The sequence below is a fragment of the Myotis lucifugus genome, unplaced genomic scaffold (genome assembly GCF_000147115.1).
Source record: "Myotis lucifugus unplaced genomic scaffold, Myoluc2.0 scaffold_492, whole genome shotgun sequence".
Lineage (NCBI taxonomy): Eukaryota > Metazoa > Chordata > Mammalia > Chiroptera > Vespertilionidae > Myotis > Myotis lucifugus.
In genome coordinates, this window is record NW_005871540.1 from 12864 (window position 1) to 36830 (window position 23967).

The following is a 23967-nucleotide window of genomic DNA, read 5'->3' on the forward strand; positions in this document are numbered from 1 at the left end:
CACCTCACACCTGTCAGAATGGCTATCATCAACAAATCAACAAATGACCTGTTGGTGAGAATTTGAAGAAAAGGGAACCCTAGTACACTGATGGTGGGAATGCAGGCTGATGGGTGCAGCCACTGTTTAAAACATTATGGAGATTCCTCAAAAAATTAAAAATGGAACTCCCATTTGACCCAGTGATCCCACTTCTAGGAATACATCCTAAGAAACCAGAAACACCAATCAAAAAGGATATATATATGCACCCTTATATTCATAGCAGCACAATTTACAATAGTTGAGATTTTGAAACAGCCCAAGTGCCCATTAGCTGATGAGTGGATAACAAAAACTGTGGTACATTTAAACAATGGAATACTACATGGCAGTAAAAATGAAGGAACTCTTTTCATTTGCAACAGTATGGATGGACCTGGAGAGTATTATGCTAAGCAAAATAAGCTAATCAGAAGATAAGTATCACATGACCTACTCATATGTAGAATCTAATGAACAAAATGAACTGACAAACAAAATAGATTTAGAGACAAAACCATGAACAGACTGATGAATTTCAGAGGAAAGGTGGGGGTGGATAGTGCGTGTGTGTGTGGGAGGGGGGGTAGAGGTTAATCGGGGAATTTAAATGCATATACGCAGAGCCCATGTACACAGACACTAGCGTGGTAAAGACTTGGGAGGGGCGAGTATGGGGAGGAGGTGGTCAATGGGGAAAAAATACACAAAGCGAATACCTGTAATACTTTCAGCAATAAAGATAAATTTAAAAAATAAATAAACATTAAAATAAAATCTCAGGAACTGTCATCCAGGTAATTATCTGTCAGCTGTATAATAGCTTTATCTCCCTTTCATCACCAAAAAAAAAAATCATTACAGACCCAATTACCTCTAACTTCCTATAATTATGATATTCATCTATAATAAATTACAAATCTCAGGAAAACTGCAAAGTTGACTAAGCTGGATGACAGCACTTTTTTTTTAATATATTTTATTGATTTTTTTTTTTTACAGAGAGGAAGGGAGAGGGACAGAAAGTTAGAAATATCGATGAGAGAGAAACATCGATCAGCTGCCTCCTGCACACCCCATACTGGGGATGTGCCCGCAACCAAGGTATATGCCCTTGACCGGAATCGAACCTGGGACCTTTCAGTCCGCAGGCCGACGCTCTATCCACTGAGCCAAACCGGTTAGGGCATGCACTTTTAGATATTACACAGATTTGTATTTTAAAAAAATGGCATTACCTTATCATTTTCCGACTTGCCATAAAATGCTCTGAGGGTTTATCAAATGTATTTACTTTGGGTGTAGAGTTATATCTTAACTTCCTGGTTGATTTCCCTATGCACATAAGCAAGAGCCATGGTAAAGGGATCAGCCATTTGAAAAGAAGCATGTTCCCACCAGGATGCGTATGAAGTGGATTTCAGTTCTGCTGCTGCTACAGCTGAGTGGTCACTTCAGCCCTGGGAGTTGTGGAAAGGTGCTGGTGTGGCCCCCAGAATACAGCCATTGGATCAACATGAAGACCATCCTGGATGCACTTGTCCAGAGAGGTCATGAAGTGACTGTTCTGACATCTTCAGCTTCAATTCTTGTTGATCCCAATAAACCATCTGCTATTCAATTTGAGATTTTTCCTACATCTTTAACAAAAGATGATATAGTTTCTTTTTTCATGCAGTTGATCAATAAATGGACATATGATTTGCCAAAAGAAACTTTTTGGACACATTTTTCACTAATGCAAGAAATATTTTGGGAAGGTGCTGACTTTGTTGAAAAGCTCTGTAAAGATGCTGTTTTGAACAAGAAACTTATGAGAAAACTACAGGAATCAAGGTTTGATGTCGTTCTTACAGATCCCTCTGGACCCTGTGGTGAGCTGCTGGCTGAGCTACTTAAAATACCTTTTGTGTACAGTCTCCGCTTCTCTTTTGGCTATACAATTGAAAAGTACAGTGGAGGACTTCCATTCCCTCCATCCTACGTACCTATTGTCTTTTCAGAATTAAGTGATCACATGACATTCATGGAGAGAGTAAAAAATATGATTTACAATCTTTATTTTGATTTCTGGTTCCAAGCATTTTGTGAGAACTGGGATCAGCTTTGCAGCAAAGCACTAGGTAAGTCATGTCCTTACTTGACAGCATGAAATCCTAACTTTCCTAGTGCCCTAAAAGGTGGATTTGTATAAATATTAATTGAGACAAATTTGTCTTTTACAAGTAAAATGATAAAATAACATTGTAAAATAATCTTTCATTCTCACAAATATTATGGAAATGCTTAAATTATAAGGTCATTGAGTAATTGCTTCCTCTTGTGTAGTTTAGTTTGATTTAAAAACAGAACTATTTTGCCATATTACCTGAAGGATTGTTTCACACTAGAGTGCTCTATCCCAGACTCAGGAACCTATAATTTCAGGTTTCTAATGACTTCACATTCCTTCACTAAGCACTTACAACTCATCTGCTTAAACACTAAACTTTTGTTGATGGGTAGATACGTAAGTCAGTAAACTATATTTTGTGAAAACTCTCCCTTCATTAAAGACAAAATGAGTCAAAATTAAGAGTGAGCACATCTATTACCATACATTATTAATATATTCCTGCTGTTATTTGTAAATGTTTTTATTCATGCACAAGTATTATTAGGCTCCTAAATTGAACCACATGTAATTATAGTACCAGGAAATGAGCCATACTCTCAAAACCTCCATTTTTGGGAAATCACAGATAAAGGCAATAGCTTGCTAAATTGCAGAAAATAGACTAAATAATCTAGGGAAATGTGTTTCCATGGATATGGTATATTTAATTGATTGAGGTATTAAAATCATTGTTTACATTTGCATGTATTACTTCTGCCACTTTACAGAGTAGCAAATGCATGTTTAATTCTGTAGTAGCTTAGGTTTAACCATTTTCTATGATTGTGAATGTCCTGATGTGATGTTAGAGAAGAAAAACTGTTAAATTTTATATGTGTTGTTAATATATATAAACATCATAATATAAAAAATGTATATTATATAAATTCTAGAGGCCTGGTGCACGAATTTGTGCATGGGTGGAGTCCCTCGGTGTGGCCAGAGATTGGGCCTGATATGGGCCATCTGGCAGGGGGAGGGACCATGGAAAGTTGGCTGTGGGAGCAGACTGACAACCCGGCCAGCTGAGGGGATGGACCATAATAGGTTGGCCAATCATGGGATTTGGCTGTGGGAGTGCACTGACCACCAGGCAGCAGCTCCTGTGTTGAGTGTCTGCCCACTGGTGGTCAGTGTGAATCATAGCGACTGATCTACCATTTTTTTGGTCAACCAAAAGGTCCAAATGGTCATTTAGGCTTTTATATCGGTAGATGTTTGCACTATCAAATCACAGACACTTTAAATATCTTTGGCTACATTATTCCAAGCTTTTCTCTTTTTTCTTTAAGAAAACAACATGGTATATTCACATTACAATATTCTTATTTTCTCTACTTTTTTTTTCTTTTTCCTTTTCAGGAAGACCCACTACATTATTCGAGTTAATGAGAAAAGCAGAAATATGGTTTATTCGAACCTATTGGGATTTTGAGTTTCCTCGCCCACTCTTGCCACATTTTCAATTTGTTGGAGGCCTCCACTGCAAACCTGCTAAGCCTCTGCCTAAGGTAAAACTATTCATGTTTGTTCTACTTTGCATTTTCAGTAGGAATGATTATGTATTCTTCATTCAGAAGGTCTGATCACACTGAGGGAGATATGGGAATCTGGGTAAAGTGACCTGCCAATTAGAAACTCACACTATTTCAAGAATTTGAATGTCACTATTATTACAATTACAAAATAAAGAATTATACTTCAGAGACTTTGGAACTAGGGTCAGTTAAATTAAGGCCTTCAACACATAAAAAAAGTATCAGATATTAATTCAAAAACTAATTTTAAAGTGACTAGCACAGTGCAAGGGGGGCATATACAGAACAGCAATGTAGACACAGTTTTTACTCCCACACACCAGATATTTTACTTGGAAAGAGATCATATAAGCAAGTAATAAAAATGGTGTGAAAAGTATTATATAAAGAAAAGGCATAATGCTAAAATAATGCTTCAGAGCATCCCATGGGAGTGGATCATAATACCGCAGGAGTGACAATAGCAATCTGGTGTAAGTGAGCATGAGACATCCCTTGTTATTTTCTTCTTGCAACAACAAAATTTGTTATCTATCCACGAAAAAAAGTGCCAATGCAAAAGGACCTGGAAAGAGTCTTGCCCACCTACACATCAGGTAATAGGCAGAAAGACTCCAGTACTGGCTGTGACACCTACAAGATATTGTGAATTGTTCCAGCCACTCTTAGCTGCAGTCCAGGAGCACCTACAGCCCTGACTTAGGCAGTCACCTATGGAGTAGAGAACTTTTGTGGAAATCCAGACTTCCAAAGGAGAAGTTCCAGGACTCTGTTGGCGCACAAAATAGATGAATTTGAATGCATTCGTGTGGGCGAGAGGAAAGCTTGATTTTGCCAGCATCATTCCTCTTCCAAAGGAGCTCAGTGAAAGGGTGAAAGAAGGCCTATCTATCCCCGTGATTTCTCTCACAGGGATAGAGAGCCGGTGAGTGTGTGCCGAGCTTCCCCTGGTTTGCAGGATGCTTCCAAAGAGCTCATTTCTCTCTCACTGAATACAGAGTATTGTATTAGGATCTCAGTGACTGGTGAGAGGAAGCAGATCTGGAAAAGAAAATTATTAGAGAGCATGTTAAAGAGACAGGATTCCTCCTGACTGCATTCTGTACTCCATCAGGAAGCCTGACCACCAACCATGAAGAAAACTTTTCTTACAGATTCCACCATACTGGCATGTGGGCAACAACAGTGACCTGCATTCCAACCCATATCTCCTCCCCTCTGTGGCCAGCTCCATGTAGAAGCTGCCAAGGACAGCAGCAAGAGCAAAATTTGATAAAAGGCTAGGGAGCAAGAGCAGAATACAGTCAAGGGATTGCAGACAAGAGAGAACCACAAACTTGAGCTGTAGCACCAACTTCAGGAAAAGAAAAAGGAGGCGATCAGCATCTGGCCTGGTGCTTTATATGGAGGGAGGACAAACAGGACAAACAGAATCCTCCCACAAGAGGGAGGATGAAGCACAGAGCAGGCACATTCATACAAGAACTGAAAAAGCCTTATCTATAGAAGACTGACGAAAGGTATTTCTACCCTGAAAGTAGTAAACATAAGTTTGTGATTGCTAATTCAAATGCAAAAACAGCAATGCAAAATTCCAAAGAACGTGAAAAATCAAGGAAATTTAGGTCACCAAATTCTACAACAATCCTCCAGCAAACAAATACAGACATGGAGATATATGATTCACCCAATAGAAAGTCAAAATAGCTGTGCTAAGGAAACTTGGTGATCTACAAGATAACACTGAATCTTGTGCACTGTTGGTGGGAATGTAAAACCTGTGCAACCACTAATAAAAACAGTATGGAGGTTTTAAAGAAATTAAACAGAGCTGCCATTTGATCCACAAATCCACTTCTGGGTATACTTCTAAAAGTAAAAAAAAAAAAGGATATCAAAAATATATCCATAATCCCACATTAATTGCACCATTATTCACAAGAGCCAATAAATGGAAACAATTTAAGAGAAGTGAAATACACACAGACACTACAATATGATTCAGCCATAAGAAAGGAGGAAATACTACCATTTGGGACAACATAGATGGACCACAAAGGTATTATGTTAAGTGACATAAGGCACACTGAAAAAGACAAATAATATAGGATATCACTTATATGTGGAATCTAAAAATGGCAAACCCATTAGAAACAGAAGTATAATGGTGATTACCATGGACTGGTGAAAGAAAGATTAGTGGGTAAGAAGAAGTTGATCAAGGGTACAGACTTGCAACTCGACGATGATTAAGTTTGGGATCTGTAATGATTTTAGCCAACAATACTCTTTATATACTTGAAAGTTTCTAGAGACTAGATCTTAAATGTTCTCACCACACACATAAAAAGATAATTATGTGACCTAATAGAGGTGTTTACTAATGTTAGGTAGTAATCTATATATATAAAATCCTAATGTGCAAATAGACCTAGTGGCGGAACAACCGAACAACCCAATAACCAGTCGCTATGACGTGCACTGATCACCAGGGGGCGCGCGCGGGACATGGTGGGCACTGGCTGCAGGCAGCGGAGTGCAGAACATCGCAGGCATTGGCAGTGGCAGGATGGTGGATCCGGTGAGCAGGTTGCCAGACCAAGGAGGGGTGCTGGTCGCTGTCATCAGGGCGAGACTCTGGTGGTTACTGAAAATTCTGTGCTCCCGCACGCCACAGTACCACTGGGTGCTCTCACCCACTGCCAGCACCAGGGCCGCTGCTCTCACCCACTGCCAGCTCCAGGGCTGCCTCTTGCACCCACTGTCAGCACCCAGTTCCGGTCCGATAGCTCAGCGCCGTTAGTAGTTGCAAGCAGCTGCTGCCAGCCCCAACCACCCCTCAGGGCTTACCCACCTTCCCCTGCTTTTGAGGAGCGATCCAGTCCAGCAGCCGCCTCTTGCACCTGCTGCCAACAATGGCCCTGCTCACACCTGCGGCCAGCACTGGAGCTGCTGCTCACCCACTTCCAGAGCCAGCCCCGCTCACACCCGCAGTCGGAGCCAGAGCCACCAATCACACGCGCTTCTGGCGTCCGGCACAAGTTCCAATCGTCCCTGAGGGCTTCTCCTCCTCCTCCTGCTTCTGAGGGGCAATTGGGGCAGCAGCAGCCACTCACACCCCCTGATGATGCCAGCCCCATTCGCACCCGCAGCTGGCACCATAAGCACGTGGGAGCAGTGGTGGCAGAAGCAGGGCTGCCAGCAGACAGGGGACCGGGGCCGCGGTGGGAGGGGCCAAGTGTGGATGCGGAGGATGGGCCGAAACCTGCCCCTGTGCCCACAGCAGCCTCACAGCCCACAGTTCCTTTCAAGGTGCATGAATTCATGCATTGGGCCCATAATTATATCTATAGTAATAATAGAGGAATATGCAAATTGTCTGGGATGCCGTCACAGTAGAAGTAATGACCAAACAGCACACTGTAGGGGGCGACCAGGCTGGCAGGGGGGTTAGTGAGGGATGACCAAACTACTAAACAGCAGGCTGGGTGGGGCTACCAGGCTGGCAGGGGGAGCAGTTAGGGGAAATCAGGCCATCAGGTGGAGGCAGTTAGGGGTGATCAGGCTGGCGGGGGGGTCAGTTAGGGGTGATCAGGCAGGCAGGCAGGTGAGCACATAGGAACCAGCAGTCCCGGATTGTGAGAGGGATGTCCAACTGCCGGTTTAGGCCAATCTCAGGGATCGGGCCTAAACCAGCAGTCGGACTTCCCCCGAGGGGTCCTGGGTTGGAGAGGGTGCAGTTTGGGCTGAGGACCCCCCCCCCCCTCCCGCACGAATTTCATTCACTGGGCCTCTAGTTATAATATAATATATAAATGAATCAATTTAACACAGTATAAACTTACAGAATGTTATATTTCAATTATATGTTAATTGTTTTAAACAAAAGCTTGTAGCAATTATTAGAATGAGAAAGTAAACTTTTTTATGTTGGAAGGGTTAGGTATTTATTTTTCAGAGAAAAAACACAAGTAAACAATTTAAAACAGAAAAATCAGCGGGGTGGGGGGCGGGGCAGAGGGGATAGATGAATATGAAGTTTGGACCAGATATCCATAAAATGTTGTCTCCTTACACATTTGGGGGTAGGGAGCTAGAAAGTGCATTGAGCAATCAGGAATTTTTCTAACACTGAAAGTAATAAAATTTGAAAACTGATAAAAAATCAGGGACCACAATCAGAATAATTCTGAAACAATTCCAGGTGAACATGACTTCACCAGCAACTTTAAATACATCAAACTGAGCTACTCAAGAGGGTGACCAGATCTTTGCTGCAGAGAGCCCAGTTGTACTTCTCCCACTGTGGGGCAGGTGCTCCCTGGGAGAGTCAGCGAGGTGATGATGAGGGCCCCTGACAGCCGGTTACACATAGCATATTCTACTAGAACTTATAATATGATTTCAGAGCAAAAGGTGTCATACACATACATGTCAGAAACATGGACACTCAGATAAGTAACTATATAAGGATAATTCTGGTTTAAAAGTAGGAATCTTAAGGCTTTTTCCTGGATATTCTGGACAATAATACCAGACTCAGGAATTATAGTAATTGTCCAGCCTGTAAGAAGTGATTTAGGGAGAGAGGTCCAAGATTTCAGCATAGGAAGACCCTGAACTGACACCTTGCCATGAACACTAAGAATGTACACCTACATGAAGAGCATTTCCTCCTAAAAGACATCTGAGGGTTGACTGAACAGCTTCTGCAAAACAAATGAGAGAGAGACTGTGAGAGAGAGACTGCGTAGAGAAGGCTGAGAAACTGTGAGAACTCTCCAGGCTCTGTGGAAACTCTTCGGGATTGGAGGTGCCTGTGAGTGCCATGTTACATTCTCTTTCCACTGATAGCATGGGCAAGAATTCAATTCAAGTGCTGTAGCTCACCTGCAAGGCCACCATAGCATGCCCTAGGCCACTCACCCCACACCCACCCCAGGCTCAGACAGACAAACTGCCATGGCAATGCTGCAGCCATATGCCACTGGCTGCTCCAAACCCAGCCATCCAGCCTACCAGGGTGCCACGGAGCTGAGCACACTGGGAAAATTGGTCATGTTTGCCTCAACTGTGGCTAGCCTGCATGCCAGGGAACCCCTGGGACCTCATGCAACCACTTCCATTCCAGCCAGCCTGCTGAAGCCACACAGCACACACAGACTACACAAAGATCATTCCTACACAAAGCCACTTCATCAAGTTCAGGAGAGGTGGCCATTTCATCTAATTCTTAGAAATAAACACAGAAAGTAAAATAGATGCGGGAATACAGAAGACTCAGAGTCAAAGCAAATTGATCTAATACACAGAAACAAACACAAAGAGACAGCAAATATAGGCAGACAAAGGAACGGGTCCCAAATGAAAGAATAGAAGAAATCTCCAGAAAAAAGATCTATACTAGAAACATACAACCTTCAATGAATGAACCAGGAAGAAGCATAAAAACTGAACATATCCGTTACAAGCAAGAAAATTGAAATAGTAATTTAAAAAAAACAAACACCAAAAAACAAACTCCCAACAAACAAAAGACAAAAGTTCAGGACCAGATAATTTCACAAGTAAATTCTACTGAACATTTAATTCTACCAAACAATTAATACCTATCCTTCTCAAAATATTCCAGAGATATTGAAAAGGAAATAACACTCACAAACTCATTCTATGAAAGCAGTCAGCAGTACCCTGATAGCAAAACCACACAAAAACAATACCAAAAATATCAAAAGCCAATATCTCTGATAAAAATAGATGTGAATATTTTCAACAAAATATTAGCAAACTGAATTCAACAATATATTAAAGGATTATACATCCTGCTCAAGTGGAATGTATTCTAGCAATGTAAGGTTGGTTCTATATCCACACACACACACAAAAATCAATGTGATAGACAACAACAAAACCAAGGATAAAAATCATATGATCATCTTAATAGATACAGACAAAGGTATTTGACAAATCCAACATCCATTCATGATAAAAACTCTCAACAAAGTGGGTACAGAGAGAACATACATCAACATGATAAAGACCATATATGACCAATAAAACCCACAGCTAATATCGCATTTAATGCTGAAAATGTAAAAGCTTTTCTTCTATGATAAAAAACAACAACAACACACAAAGTGATGCCCACTATTGCCACCTTTATTCAATATAGTATTGGAAGTCCTAGCTACAGCAATCACAGAAGAAATAGAAATAAAGGGCATTTATATTGAAGAAGTAAAACTGTCACCATTTGCAGATGACATGATACTGTATCTAGAGGATGCTAAAGTTTCCACACAGAAACTACCAGAACTGATAAATGAATTAAGTAAAGTAGCAGGATACAAAATAAATATCCAGAAATCAGTCAACAAGTAAAAAGTGTTTTCAAGAAGGTAGAGAAAAGGGAACTCCTGTACATGGAGTGAGTTTGTAAATTGGTGGAAAACAGTATGGAGGTCCCTCAAAAAATGAAAAATAGCATACAATCCAGCAATTCCACTTCTGGGCATTTATCAGAGGTAAACAAAAATACTAATTTGAAAAGATACATACATCCCCATGTTCATAACTGCATTTACCATAATAACCGAGATATGGAAGCAACCTTGGTGTCCATCAATAGATAAATGGGTAAAATCCATGAGGTCTATGCACACCATGAAAAATTACTCACCAATATCAGAGGATTACCTCTTGCTAAATGCAACAACATGGAAGGAACCAGAGGGTATTAGGTTAAGTTAAATAATTCAGGCAGAAAAAGACAAATACTACATGATTTTACTTATATGTATTACCTAAAAAACAAACAAACAAAAAAACAGAAATAGACTTATAGATACAAATTATATTCTAAATCAGCTGTGGGCAAGCTACGGCCCGCGGGCCGGATTCGGCCCGTTTGAAATGAATAAAACTAAAAAAAAAAAAAAGACCGTACCCTTTTATGTAATGATGTTTACTTTGAATTTATATTAGTTCACACAAACACTCCATCCATGCTTTTGTTCCGGCCCTCCGGTCCAGTTTAAGAACCCATTGTGGCCTTCAAGTCAAAAAGTTTGCCCAACCCTGCTAAATAGTGGCCCAGTGCACGAATTCATGCACATTGAAAGGAAATCAATTAGGAGAAATATTTTAATATTGCTATTTGCCCTTTCTCTATATTAGAAGTGTCAACCAAATTCACAATCGACAATGACATCTGGAAACACATGTGTGTGATTCGCACTAGCATATATTGCACATGCATGAGTCAACTTAGCCTTTTATGTATATAGAATAAACTTGCTTAATTAGACCTGCTTTCTGATGTAGCTAAACTTTTTCCAGCCCAGTGAAGCACCCCAACTTCTCTTTCAGGTAATTGTCAGCAACATAGCAGTAAATATCAACATGAAGCAGATTATTATTGTAGATCACACAGGGAGAAGAAAGGGTAAAATATTTAACTGTAGCAGTGTTTGACTATATTCTGTGCAGTGAGAAAACCTGAAGTCATTTCCAAGTTTCACCATTTCTTACTTCTTTTCAGTCGGGTTAACTTTCTAAGCTTTCTAAATCTCTGTTTTTCGGCTAATGAAAAGAAAATAGGATGCCACCAAGTCTCCTATCTACCTACTCCAGGACTTCTGTAAAGATCAAATGAGATTATACAAGGGTGAAATCTTTGCACCTGGCTATAAAGCAAGTCATGTTCCTGGGCAGAAGAAACTTCAAGGAGGCTAGTTGATAGGAAGAGGAAGCCGGGCATTGCTACATGACCTCATTACCCGTACAGTTGTGGACACTTAGGATATAGACTTTTATATATATAGATGATTGCCAGAGGGGGAGGGGTTGGTAATGGAGGAAAAGAGGAAGAGGAATAAGAGGTACAAACTTCTAGTTATAAAATAAATGAATCACAGGAATTTCATGTACAGCATAAGGAATATTGTCAATAACACTTAACATAACTTCATGCAGTGAGATGGTTACTAGACTTACCACATAGTAAAGTATATAAATGTCAAATTACTACATTGCACACCTGACACAAATATAATATAGTATGTCAACTATACTTCAATAAATTATTTTAATGATTTAGGTAGAAAGTTTGGGAGAATCTGACAAAAGTTAAGATGAGATATAAATTATTATAGAGATGATAAAAAAGATATAGTGTCATTCTAATCATAATGAACTTTTTCTTAGTATTCATAGTCAAAGAAATAAAATACTAATGAATATACTACAATAATTCTCCAGAAAACCTGACAAGCAAAAATGCAAGTAATTTAGTAGAACTACAATAAAGAAATAAAGGTGAGTTAAGATCCTATGGTGTAGCCTCATTACAATAATATATATTAATTAATAACATTATAAATGAAGACTCTCTAAAAACATTTCCTCTTCAATATTGTGTACTGGCTCTATTTCATTTCTTCTTTACACACACACACACACACACACACACACACACACACACACATTTGCACAAGAATATGCAATAAGGGAATTCAAGCTCATCAATTGTATACTCCAAAAACTGAGGAATTAGGTCTCTTCAAAACAGCCACCGATAAAAAGAGAATGGAGGTTCCTTAAAATTAAAAACAATTACCATTTGATCCAGCAATAGAACTTCTGGGTCTATTCCAAACAGTGACATTAGAATCATATTTATAACACTATTCACAAGAGTCAAAAGATAAAGTCAACCCAAGGGACATCTATATATATAAAAGTCTAATATGCAAAATGTCCCCTTGGGAGTTTGACCTGGAGTTCGATTGCTCACTATGGCATGTGCTGACCACCAGGGGATGGCACAGAATGAAGGCAGGCCCCGGCCGGCAGGCAAAAGGAATGCCCCAGCCAGCAGCTGAAAGACCTGATCAGCCCTGATCACCAGCCAGGTCTAGGGACCCTACCCGTGCATGAATTTCAAGCACCAGGCCTCTAGTTGATAGATAAATCAATAAACAATCAATACACACAATGGTATATTATGTGTTACGTGCTGTGAGTCAGCTCTGACTCCTGAGGAACTTATGAATGAGTGATGTCCACAAAATCCTAGTTTTAACAGCCCTCTCAACTCTTTTAGACTCATGCCTATGGCTTCTGTTATGGAGTCAATCCATCTCATATTTGATCATCCTCTTTCCTCCGACCTTCTATTTTTCCCAGCATTATCTTTTTCAATGAATCCTGCCTTCTCATGATGTCCCTGAAAAATGAAAGTATCAGTTTAGTGATTTTTACCTCCTGCAATATTTCAGGATTAATTTGCTCTAGGACAGGGGTGGGCAAAATTTTTGACTCGAGGGCCACAATGGGTTCTTAAACTGGACCAGAGGGCCGGAACAAAAGCATGGATGGAGTGTTTGTGTGAACTAATATAAATTCAAAGTAAACATCATTACATAAAAGGGCATGGTCTTTTTTTTTATTTCAATAGTTTTATTCATTTCAAACATTTTAACAAGAAGAATGTAAACACTAATTATTATAATTTGAAACTTCAAAAAATGGAGGAATCATAGCACAATAACATACCTTATATTGAAGACGGCAAAGGCAAAATAAAATTGCCTAACAAAGGAAAGGTACAAAAGCCTTTCAAATTAAACTTAAATATAATAAAATAATTTAAAACTAAAACAAATAGAAAAGAACAAAATGTGTAAACAGTAAATTAAACATTTTCTGTAGTGCAACTTCCAAATTATGCCCGGGATGTAGATGTAGATGGCAATGTAGACTGGGTTGAAAGGTTTTTGGTCTTTAAAACATCAACTTCAGTGGGAACAGTGTTGTTGGTCTCCTTTTTTAGCTAATGCATCAAAGTCTGGAGTTAGTTTTGTTGTGGCTATTCTCAGGATAGATCTGAGGTGTTCGTCAGTTAAGCTGGATCTGTGAGGGGCTTTGTTGATGTTCATGACGCTAAATGTCTGCTCACAAACATAGGTTGACCCAAATAGCACCAGTATCTTCTGTGCCATCCTCCGGATGTTTGGAAAAGTGGCTTCATTAAGTGAAGCATAAAAGTCTCTTAGTTCAAGAGAGCTGAATTTCTCCTTTAGGACAAAGTCAGACTGAAGATCGATGAGTTCCAGTTGCACCTCTTCTGGTACTGTTTCAGGGTTTTGTGACAAAGGACAGGCCACCAGTTGAAGTGACTGGTCAATTTTTTCAACATCAGAAAACTGACGACAGAATTCTGCATGCAGGTCATCCAGTGATTTGATGTATTTCTTAACGTTTTGGATGGTCTTCTTCTGAGTGGCTAGTGTGGCAAAATGAGTGAAGACTTTGTCTGAAATTTGTCTGGAAAAGAAAATCAGCTTCGATTTAAAGGCTTTCACATTAGTGTACATGTCATGTACATACTGATCTTTTCCCTGTAGCTTCACATTTAGCTCATTCAAATGTGAAAATATATCTACAGCAAATGCAAAGTCACACAGCCAATTCTTGTCACTCAGCTCAGTAAATTCGTCAGACTTCCCCTTTAATTTCAAAAATGCACCAATCTCTTCTTTGAGCTCCCACACTCGTTGGAAAACTTTGCCCAAACTCAACCAGCGGACACGAGAGTGGTAAAGTAAGTCGTGGTGATCCGCATCAGTTTCCTCCAAAAACTTAATAAACTGACGGTGCTGAAGTCCCTTTGCTTGAATGAAATTAACAAGCTTTACGACTGGATTAACAACATGATTAAGTTGTAATATAGACTTGCACAATGATTCCTGGTGAATAATACAGTGAAGAAAAATAACATCTTGGTTAGGGTTCTCCTCTTTCACTTTATCCTGAATTCTTTTTAGCACTCCAACATTTTTTCCAGTTAAATTTGGAGATCCATCTGTCGTGACATTACCAAGTTTACTCCATGGTAGCTTCATTTTCTCGATGACAGTAGACACCCGGTCATACAAGTCCTCTCCCCGTGTTTTTCCTTTCAGTGGCTCCATGGCTAAAAACTCCTCCGTAATTTCAAAATTGTCACTAATCCCTCGGATAAAAATTAAGAGCTCAGCAGTGTCCTTTATGTCATTACTTTCATCCAATGCTAATGAATAAAACTTAAAGAACTCTGCCTTACTATTTAACTTGCTGGCCAAGTCTTCATCAATCAGTTCCACTCGACGAGTCACTGTCCTGCGCAATAAGCTGAGTTTTTCAAACTTGCCTTTGCTGTCTGGACACAAGAGACCTGCTGTCTCTATCATACATTCTTTCAAAAACTCGCCTTCAGAGAGAGGTTTGCTAGCTTTTGCTAATTTGAATGATAGCATAAAACTTGCTTTGGTAGTTGTCTCTTGAATTGCAGTTTGTCTGTGAAAGACATTTTGCTGAGCCTGTAATTTAGCCATCAACCTCTGTGCAGTAGCCTCCCGTTTTTGAGGTGACTGCTTGCTAGCATAGTTGCCATGCTTTGTGGCAAAGTGACGGCTGAGATTGTACTCTTTGAAGACTGCAAGTGTTTCCTGGCATATCAGACATACCGGCATTGATCGGACTTCGGTGAAAAAATATTTTGTTGTCCACTCCCTCTTAAACACTCGGCATTCACTGTCCACTTTCCTTTTCTTTGGTCCACTCATGTTTAATATTGGGCTAAAACCAACAGTACCGTTCTCTTATTAAATTCTTTACTAAAATAAGACAGTAAAGTATAAAAACAAGTGATTAAATTTGCTCTACTATAACATTTTTGGTCTTCTAAAAATATATATATAACAAAATCATCTGAAAAAGTTCAGACATGGGACAGAGGCACACCCTGACCATAGAGAACAACCCCTTTCCTCCATAGGAAACCTGTGTATCTTTCACACAGGCCCTTTGTTTATGGTAACACACATAGCTGCACATTGCTGTGTCTTCCAGACACACTTGTATGGGAGGTGCTAGGGCAGTGCAAAACATGGGTAACCAGTAGTTACCACTAGCACTTCCGTTACTGGCAAAAAACAGCCGCAGTGCACCTGGTGTAAAAGAGCCCATTATCAATGTCAGATTGCATCCACTGGACTCTATAAAAACAACCAAGTGCCACTTTTAAATGCCCATTCCAACAGTTTTTCTTATTAAAAGCTGGAAATGGCAGGATATTTATATATATACCCCTACTGTGACAGCCTGGCAGAGCATTACAAAGGAGAAAACCCAGCATCTGGTGATGTCCATAAGTACAAGACTTCAGGCTGTCATTACCAGAAAAGGGTTTCATCCAAGTATTAGATATGAACATTTGATTTTCAGTTTTTCATTTGTCCAATTACTTCCGAAACCCTGAAATTAAGCGATTTTGTAATAAAATCTTTAGTTCATCACATTTCTATACAATCTTTTTGTTCAACCCACTGAATTAGGGTTCGTTCACACTAGCCGTGCTGCCGTTGCAGTGTGGTGCAGTACTGCAATGCAGCGCAGCTAGGGTTAATGCAGGGTACACAGGTTTCCATCATGTTTGCGTTGATGCTAATGTGCAGTGGTGCATGTTAACACAAATGCCCTGTAGCACGCATTTTTACAGGCGCAAGGGTGAGAAGCAAACGCAGCGCAAAATGCATTTGTTTTGCCGCTAACACATGCGGTTAGTGGCCACGGTAGCGTTACTGATACCGCATCTGTATCAGCAAAAAAATGCAGCCGCAGCATGGCTAGTGTGACATGTCCTCTGTGTGTCTTTTTCCCTGCTGCACACGTCCGCAGTGGAAAAAAAAACTGCAGTGGGTACAAGCCCTAAAAGCTGAAAGTCTTTGTTGTTTTATTAACAAGTCATTGTGATGTACAGAATGTGGGAACAGGAAAAAATTGTGTTTGAGTAGAACTCTTAATCTTACCTCAGAAAGGCTCTGATACTGTGCTCTCCGGGGGCATGTCTCCCTACATCACCATAATAACGTGTCTATGCATTCCCAGGGTGATGTTGGGAGACGCGTCCGAGGGCATTACAAGGAGCCTCTGGAAGATTGAGAGGTTGTTCCTTCTACTGAATGGGCGGATTTATATCCGCCCACTCAGAAGAAGGAGCTGCGGCCGTGTTTCCCGACGTTGCCATGTTAACACTGCTGCTGGTGAAGGAGCTGAGGGGAGAGCAAGAGAACCCTCCGCTCTTTCGGCTCCGTGGGCTGGACAGAACAGCCGAACGGGCCGGATGCGGCCCGCGGTCCATAGTTTGCCCACGGCTGCTCTAGGACCTACTTATCTTTCTGGTGGCTCAGGGTATCTGTAGATGAACATTACCAAGCGTTAAAATTGAAGGAAATTCTAACACCTGCTATAACATAGATGAATCTTAAGGACATTTTGCTAAGTGAAATAGGCCACAGACAAAAATACTGCATGATTCCACTTACATAAGGGATGTACACTAGTCAAATTCATAGAAACAGAAAGAAGAATGATAATTGTCAGGGACTGTTAAAATGGGAAGTGGAGAATTACAGTTTAAAAAATATACAGTAAAAATTTACAAGATGAAAAAGTTCTGGAGATGAATTATACAACAATAAGAATATATATATACCACTGCACTGTACACTTAGAAATGGATAAGATGGTAAATATATTATGTGTATTTTTAACACAATTAAAAATAACAAGAACTACACTAATAATTCCTTATAATACTTAATTTTCTCTTTGGCCATTTGTAGTAATCCCTTCAATAGTGTTCACTATGCTATTGTCTTTTGTAATGGAAAAAATTCTTCCTTCACAGGAAATGGAAGAGTTTGTCCAGAGCTCTGGAGAAAATGGTATCATGGTGTTTTCCCTGGGGTCGATGGTCACTAACATGACAGAAGAAAGAGCCAATGTGATTGCATCAGCCCTTGCCCAGGTTCCTCAAAAGGTTAGATAAACTACCTTAGAGCAGAAAACTAATGAGTGTGTTAAACTCTGTAAAATGTCTGGTTAAAGAAATTTCTACATGAAAGGTAAACTATTAGGGTAGCTTCAATTATCTCAGATAACAATTTGAAAAACAAAATACACATGTCAGGTGCTAAAATAGTATAGAGGGTGTTTTTGATGGATAATAACTTTGGCATTAACATTCTGGTCACAAAGAAGTATATATTTTAAAAGTGCAGTGTGAATTTTTGTTTGATAATAGTATTATAGGGCAGGAACAGATATCACCAAATCCTATCCTGTCATTTGCTTCATTTCCTTGCAGGATTCCTAGAGTACTGAACACACTACCAATGTTCTCAGAATAGAGTTAAATTTTAACATTAACCAGGGAATGATAACAATCTGAAAGGCATCATACAGTTTACACTTGCCAGGTAATCCAGGCCTCTCCTACTTTCCCTGGATTTTGGATTAGGCCTATTCAGTTGCAAGGTGATATTCAGAGTAAGGATGTCTAGGACTCACCAAGCTGCATCCAGGAACCTAAGCCAGAAACAATGATTTAGAGAAAGAGAAAAAATGGCCTGTACAAAGGAAAGAGAACCTCCCTGGTGGACTGGGCCCTGCTAAATTCTGAAGCAGGAACCTACATAAAAGAAAGGGTGTAGGTGGGTCCAGCTCTCAAGGTGATCCTGTGTTTTATAAAATGTGGCCCCAAAACAACCCATCAGAATAATAACTTCTGATAGAGGAGGAGGAGGAGGAGGAGGAATATGAGGAGATAAAAAAGAGTCAGCCAGAAGCAAGCCTAGCTTGGGACAGTTTCAGCTGCTCCTCCTTCTCCATAAATTATGGTAGTGAATTATTCTAATACATAAAATACACTTGAAGTCTCTGGATAATTGTGAACTACTTTCAGTTAACTAACTAACGTAGCTACCTCCTTATCACCTATGCAAATTTGCTGAGAACTTAAAGTAACTTTAACACTCACATAGCAAAAAGATGTTAACCACTAATAAACTAGAATCCAGCTTACTGGTGGACTTATAAATTGCTTGGCTATTTATAACTAACTAGTGGCTCAGTGCACGAAATTCATGCACCGGTGGGGGGTTGTCCCTCAGCCTACCTGCACTTTCCCCAATCTGGTACCACTCGGGGGATGTCCGACTGCCGGTTTAGGCCTGATACCACCTAAACCGGCAGTCGGACATCCCTCTCGCAATCCAGGACTGCTGGCTCCTAACCACTCACCTGCCTACCTGCCTGATTGCCCCTAACCACTCTACCTGCCAGCCTACTCACCCCCAACGGCCCCCCACTGCCAACCTGATCACCCCCAACTGTCCCCCACTGCCAGCCTGATCACCACTAAATGCCCCACCTGTTGGTCTGATCGCACCCAACTGACCCCCCCTCCTGGCCTGATTGCCCCTAAATGCCTCTGCTTTGGCCCCGGCACAGTGGCTTTGGCCAGAAGGTCTCTCAGAAGGTCTCCCGGTCTAATTAGCATATTACCCTTTTATCAGTATACTAGAGGCCCAGTGCACAAAAATTTGTGCACTGGCGGGGGCGGGGTGTCCCTCAGCCCCACTTCTGCACTCTCACAGTCTGGGACCCCTCGGGAGATAACGACCTGCTGGCTTAGGCCCACTCCCAGGTGGCAGAGGGCAGGCCCAATCCCTAGGTGCAGTGCCTGGTCGGGCTCTGAGCAGAGCCTATTGGGGGGGGATTGGGGCACTGCCCCCTGTCACACTCAAGGCAGGGTCAATGGGGAGGTTGCGGCGCCACCCCCTATCACGCACAGAGCAGGGCCGATCAGGGGGTTGGGGCGATGCCCCCTGTCACGCACAGAGCAGGGCCCATCAGGGGGGTGGGGAGCTCCCCCCTGTCACACTCAGGGCAGGGCCGATGGGGAGGTTATGGCTCCACCCAATCTGCAGTCCCTCCATCCACAGCCCTCCTGATCTGCAGCCCCCTGTGCAGTAACTCTGGGCTCATTGTGAATGCGTCCTTATTCCAGGCCCAACGGTGTGCTGGTGCTCTGGGGCTGGCGAGGCTGGGAGCCTGTGGCTGCTCTGGTCCCTGTTGTTTGGTCTTCTCCTTACAGCATCCAGGCTAATTTGCGTATTTCTCTATTATATATATAGATTAACCATATTAATCAATGCTGTCAGTGAACTGTATAATGTTTTGAAATATTAACAGTAAGATGAATTAAATTTACCATCATCATCATATTTGATCTTTTCAACAGGCAAACTATTATTTATAAAGTGCCAATGGCTTTTCTTTTCTACATTTTAAAAAAATTTTCAATCCTAGCTAGAGTGATAACACAGGATTTGGGTAAAAATTACCACTTGGAAGTGGTGATTAATAAGTAGAAAACTAAAAGAAGCTAAACATACTCACTAAGCAGACATTATTTATTATTATTAATAAACTTATATATCAGAATGATTTAATTCTCATAAATAGCTGATTACATTGATTTTTTAAAGCAAATGATGTAAAACTCTAAGATAATTAATGTAATTAGTGAATATAAGTAAACCACTTCCCCATCATTCAAAAAGAAATAAACAGGTTAACATTAAATCTAGATGATGAGAGTTAAAATAATAAATAATTAAACTAAATGTCTAGACTATTAATTTACTGTGTTTTGCACTACAAATATATGACTACCTAAAAATTTTTATTGAATTGGTCATTGATAATCTCATTTGTCTAACCTCAAAGTGTGAAACATCATGATTGCACTCATACCTGGCTGAATATAAAAATAAGTAACATGCAATATGAGTACCTATGCCTCTTACAGCAGTGTTTTATTGGTTCTCATTATCAACATGTCTTGTCCTCATTCCCTTACCTGCAATATTTCAGGGGTTTAACTAGATGTCTCTTAACCTATTTAGAATTCTCTGCAGTTTGACTCAAGTAATACATAACCTTCTTTACCCTAACAGATTATATGGAGATATGATGGCAAAAAACCAGATACCTTAGGGCCAAATACCCGGCTCTATAAATGGATCCCCCAGAATGACCTTCTTGGTAAGATTCTGGAAAACCCTGAAATCAGAATCAAGTCAACCAGAATGATAAACAGTTCACTAGGATAAAAGTGTATTGAACATTTGTTACTGAAAACCTCAAAAATAAAAATGAACTTCCCAATATTTATTTCCTAGTCCTAGGGGGAAAGGATAAGCTGTAACAGTTGACATCTTACATAGTCACGTTCCTTATGGCCACAAACAAAAGATCTTTAGTTCATGTGTAATTCCTCTCAGAGAGAATAGCTCAATGATCACTCTGCCTCCTAATTCTCTCCTTAGACCAATGGTTTAATCCACAGTAAGGGTGTACAAGTGCCCATGAAAAATATCAGCTCCTCTTTTATTACCAGTAACTCCATTATCCATTGGGAAAAAAATTAATATCTCTCTGAAGTAAGAACATATTTCATTATAATGTATAGATTTTCCTTCCTCTGATTCTGGTGCCACCATCATCCCATTGTTTGCTGCCTTGACATCTACATATCACACTCTGACTTAACTATTTTATTAAGAGAATATATTTCAACATGCACCACCACTTTCTTTTTAGCATACACTTTTTAAAATCCAGAATATTCTCTTTCCATTTGTCCACTGGCAACTTGTATTCATTTCAAGTCAAAAGAAACACACTAATCTTCTATGTAAGCCTTCACTGTCTCTCCAGCAGACTTATGTTTCTCTTCCTATGAGTTCTGAAAAACATTTTAATACAGTCTGAAGGGTAGACCAATCTGTTACTAAATATATTGTCTCTGTCTGTGCCTTTATTGCCCAACTCTCATTTTATTTCCAAGACTTATAATTCATAATTTGCTGAAATTCGCCCAATCTTAGGTCATCCAAAAACCAAAGCCTTTATAACTCATGGTGGAACCAATGGCATCTATGAGGCGATCTACCATGGGATCCCTATGGTGGGCCTTCCTATGTTTGCGGATCAACCTGATAACATTGCTCACATGAAGACCAAGGGAGCAGCTATCAGATTGGACTTCAACACTATTTCAAGTACAGATTTGCTCAATGCATTGAAGACTGTCATTAATGACCCTTCGTAAGTATCACATATTTTTTATAGATAGTACTAATACATAGATTAGTTTGTCAATAGTGCATCTTAATTTCATCCCAATTTTAAGAGGCTAATTTTGACATTATTAACATGAGTTAACCCATCCTAATCTACTTTTATTTTCGACCACACATTTACTTCAAAGTTGCGTTTTAATCTCATGTATTTAATGGGGAGCCATCTAGTGCAACAATTTTCTCCTCCAATAATATAAAGTTATGTAGGTAATTAGAAGGACACATTTTTAAAAAAATATGATAAAATACATAGTAGGGAGAGTAATCAACTAGAAGAAAAAATCATAAATTCTTTACCTAAATAAATTCAATACCTAAAATTTCTGAAACTATAAATATCTTTACACTCAAAAACTTATTTTATTGTAATCATTTAAACAGAGTTTATGAAATACTATTTGCATACCATAAATTCACATGTTAAAATTATATAATTCAAATATACATAGTATGCTTACAAAGCTATGAAACTATCACAATATAAACTTAAGGCATTTTTGTCATCCCAAAAAGACATATCATATGTCTTAGAAGTCACTTCTCAGCTCCCTCATCCAAGTAACTATTGATCAACTTTCTGTCTCTATAGATTAGTCCTTCTGGACATTTCATAATAACAGATTCATACAATATATGATCTTTTGGAACTGGCTTCTTTCACATGGCATAATGGTTTTTTGTGTATATTGTTTAAATATATTTTTATTGATTTCAGAAAGGAAGGGAGAGGGAGAAAGAGATAGAAACATCCTATATAATAAAAGACTAATATGCAAATCGACCAAAGGGCGGAACATCTGGTCGCTATGATGTGCACTGACCACCAGGGACAGACACTCAACGCAGGAGCTGCCCCCTGGTGTTCAGTATGCTCCCCCTGTGTTCCAACCTTATGGTTGATGAGTGCAGCGGCAGTGGTGGGAGCCTATCCCACCTCCACAGAAGCACTAAGGATGTCTGACTGCTAACTTAGGCCTGCTCCACGTGGGGAGCGGGCCTAAGCCAGCAGTAAGACATCCCCCAAGGGCTCCAAGACTGAGAGAGGGTGCAGGCCAGGTTGAGGAACCCCTGCCCAACTGAACAAATTTTGTGCACCGGGCCTCTAGTCAATAATGAGAGAGAACCATTGATCAGCAGCCTCTTGCACACCCCCGACTGGGGATTGAGTCAGCAACCTGGGCAGGTGCCCTGACTCAGAATCAAATGGTGACCTCCTGGTTCAGGGGTCAAGGCTCAACCACTTAGCCATCCTGACCAGTCAATAAAAATATTTTTTAATTAAAAAAATACAATTTTGAATGGGAATGATTGGCTTAAAAAAATTAACTTTCTTTCAATGTTGGTATCTTTGTGTTTCTCCTTTAGATATAAGGAGAATACTATGAAGTTATCAAGAATTCATCATGACCAGCCTATGAAACCTCTAGATCGAACAGTCTTCTGGATCGAGTTTGTCATGCGCCACAAAGGAGCCAAACACCTGCGGCCAGCCGCCCTTGACCTCACCTGGTTCCAGTACCACTCTTTGGATGTGATTGGGTTCCTGCTGGCCTGTGTGGCAACTGCTACATTTGTCATCACAAAATGTGTTCTGTTTTGTTGCCGGAAGTTTTTTAAAACAGGAAAGAAGAAAAAAAGAGAGTAGTTGTTATGGAGGCCTGATGCTGACATGCCTTGTAGATAGGACTCCTGCACTTTATTCCACCAAGAAGTTCCAATGTAAGGGTCACTATCTCCTGTGATGACCTTACTTTTCACAATTTAGCTTCTCAGATCCAAATTTGTTTTCAAGTGACTACCTGGTTAAGATATAAATATGTCATACCAAACTTAAAAACTTATAAAAAGTAAACCAAAAATAAAGCCATATGAATATATTTTTAAATTTGTTATTCTAATTGCAAAGTTATACCAAAATATTAGCTTAACTGTGTTTCAAACATTACACATGAACATAAGAACATTTTGAGGAAATTCTACACGTGTTTGTTGATTTATTGATGGTAGGCATTGTGGCAGTTATGAGATGATAGTTCATTGTCATTTTTATTTGTATTTCTCTGATGATTAATGATGTTGAGCATTTTTTCATGTATCTTGGCCATTTATGTGTCCTCTTTAGAAAAGTATCTATTCATGTCCTCTGCCAATTTTTTAATTGGTTATTTGTCTTCTTTTTGTTGAGTTGTATGAGTACTTTAACATTTTGAAAATTAAC

The 23967-nt window shown here is 39.9% G+C and overlaps 1 protein-coding gene across 1 annotated transcript; it reads left to right on the forward strand.

The window, feature by feature from the left end:
* The first annotated feature begins 1423 nt into the window (after positions 1 to 1423).
* LOC102441268 (UDP-glucuronosyltransferase 2B31-like) lies at positions 1424 to 23626 on the forward strand. Its single transcript, XM_006103562.3, has 6 exons — positions 1424 to 2144; positions 3539 to 3687; positions 17447 to 17578; positions 20562 to 20649; positions 21495 to 21714; positions 23115 to 23626. The coding sequence occupies exons 1-6, from the start codon at positions 1424 to 1426 to the stop codon at positions 23392 to 23394; spliced, it is 1590 nt and encodes a 529-aa protein (XP_006103624.1). The 3' UTR covers positions 23395 to 23626.
* Positions 23627 to 23967: the final 341 nt, after the last annotated feature.

Coding starts and splice junctions, on each gene's coding strand:
- LOC102441268 (XM_006103562.3), top strand. CDS start 1,424: ATGCGTATGAAGTGGATTTCAGTTCTGCTGCTGCTACAGCTGAGTGGT. Junction 3,688..17,446: donor CTGCTAAGCCTCTGCCTAAG/GTAAAACTATTC, acceptor CTTCCTTCACAG/GAAATGGAAGAGTTTGTCCA. Junction 20,650..21,494: donor CCCCCAGAATGACCTTCTTG/GTAAGATTCTGG, acceptor GCCCAATCTTAG/GTCATCCAAAAACCAAAGCC.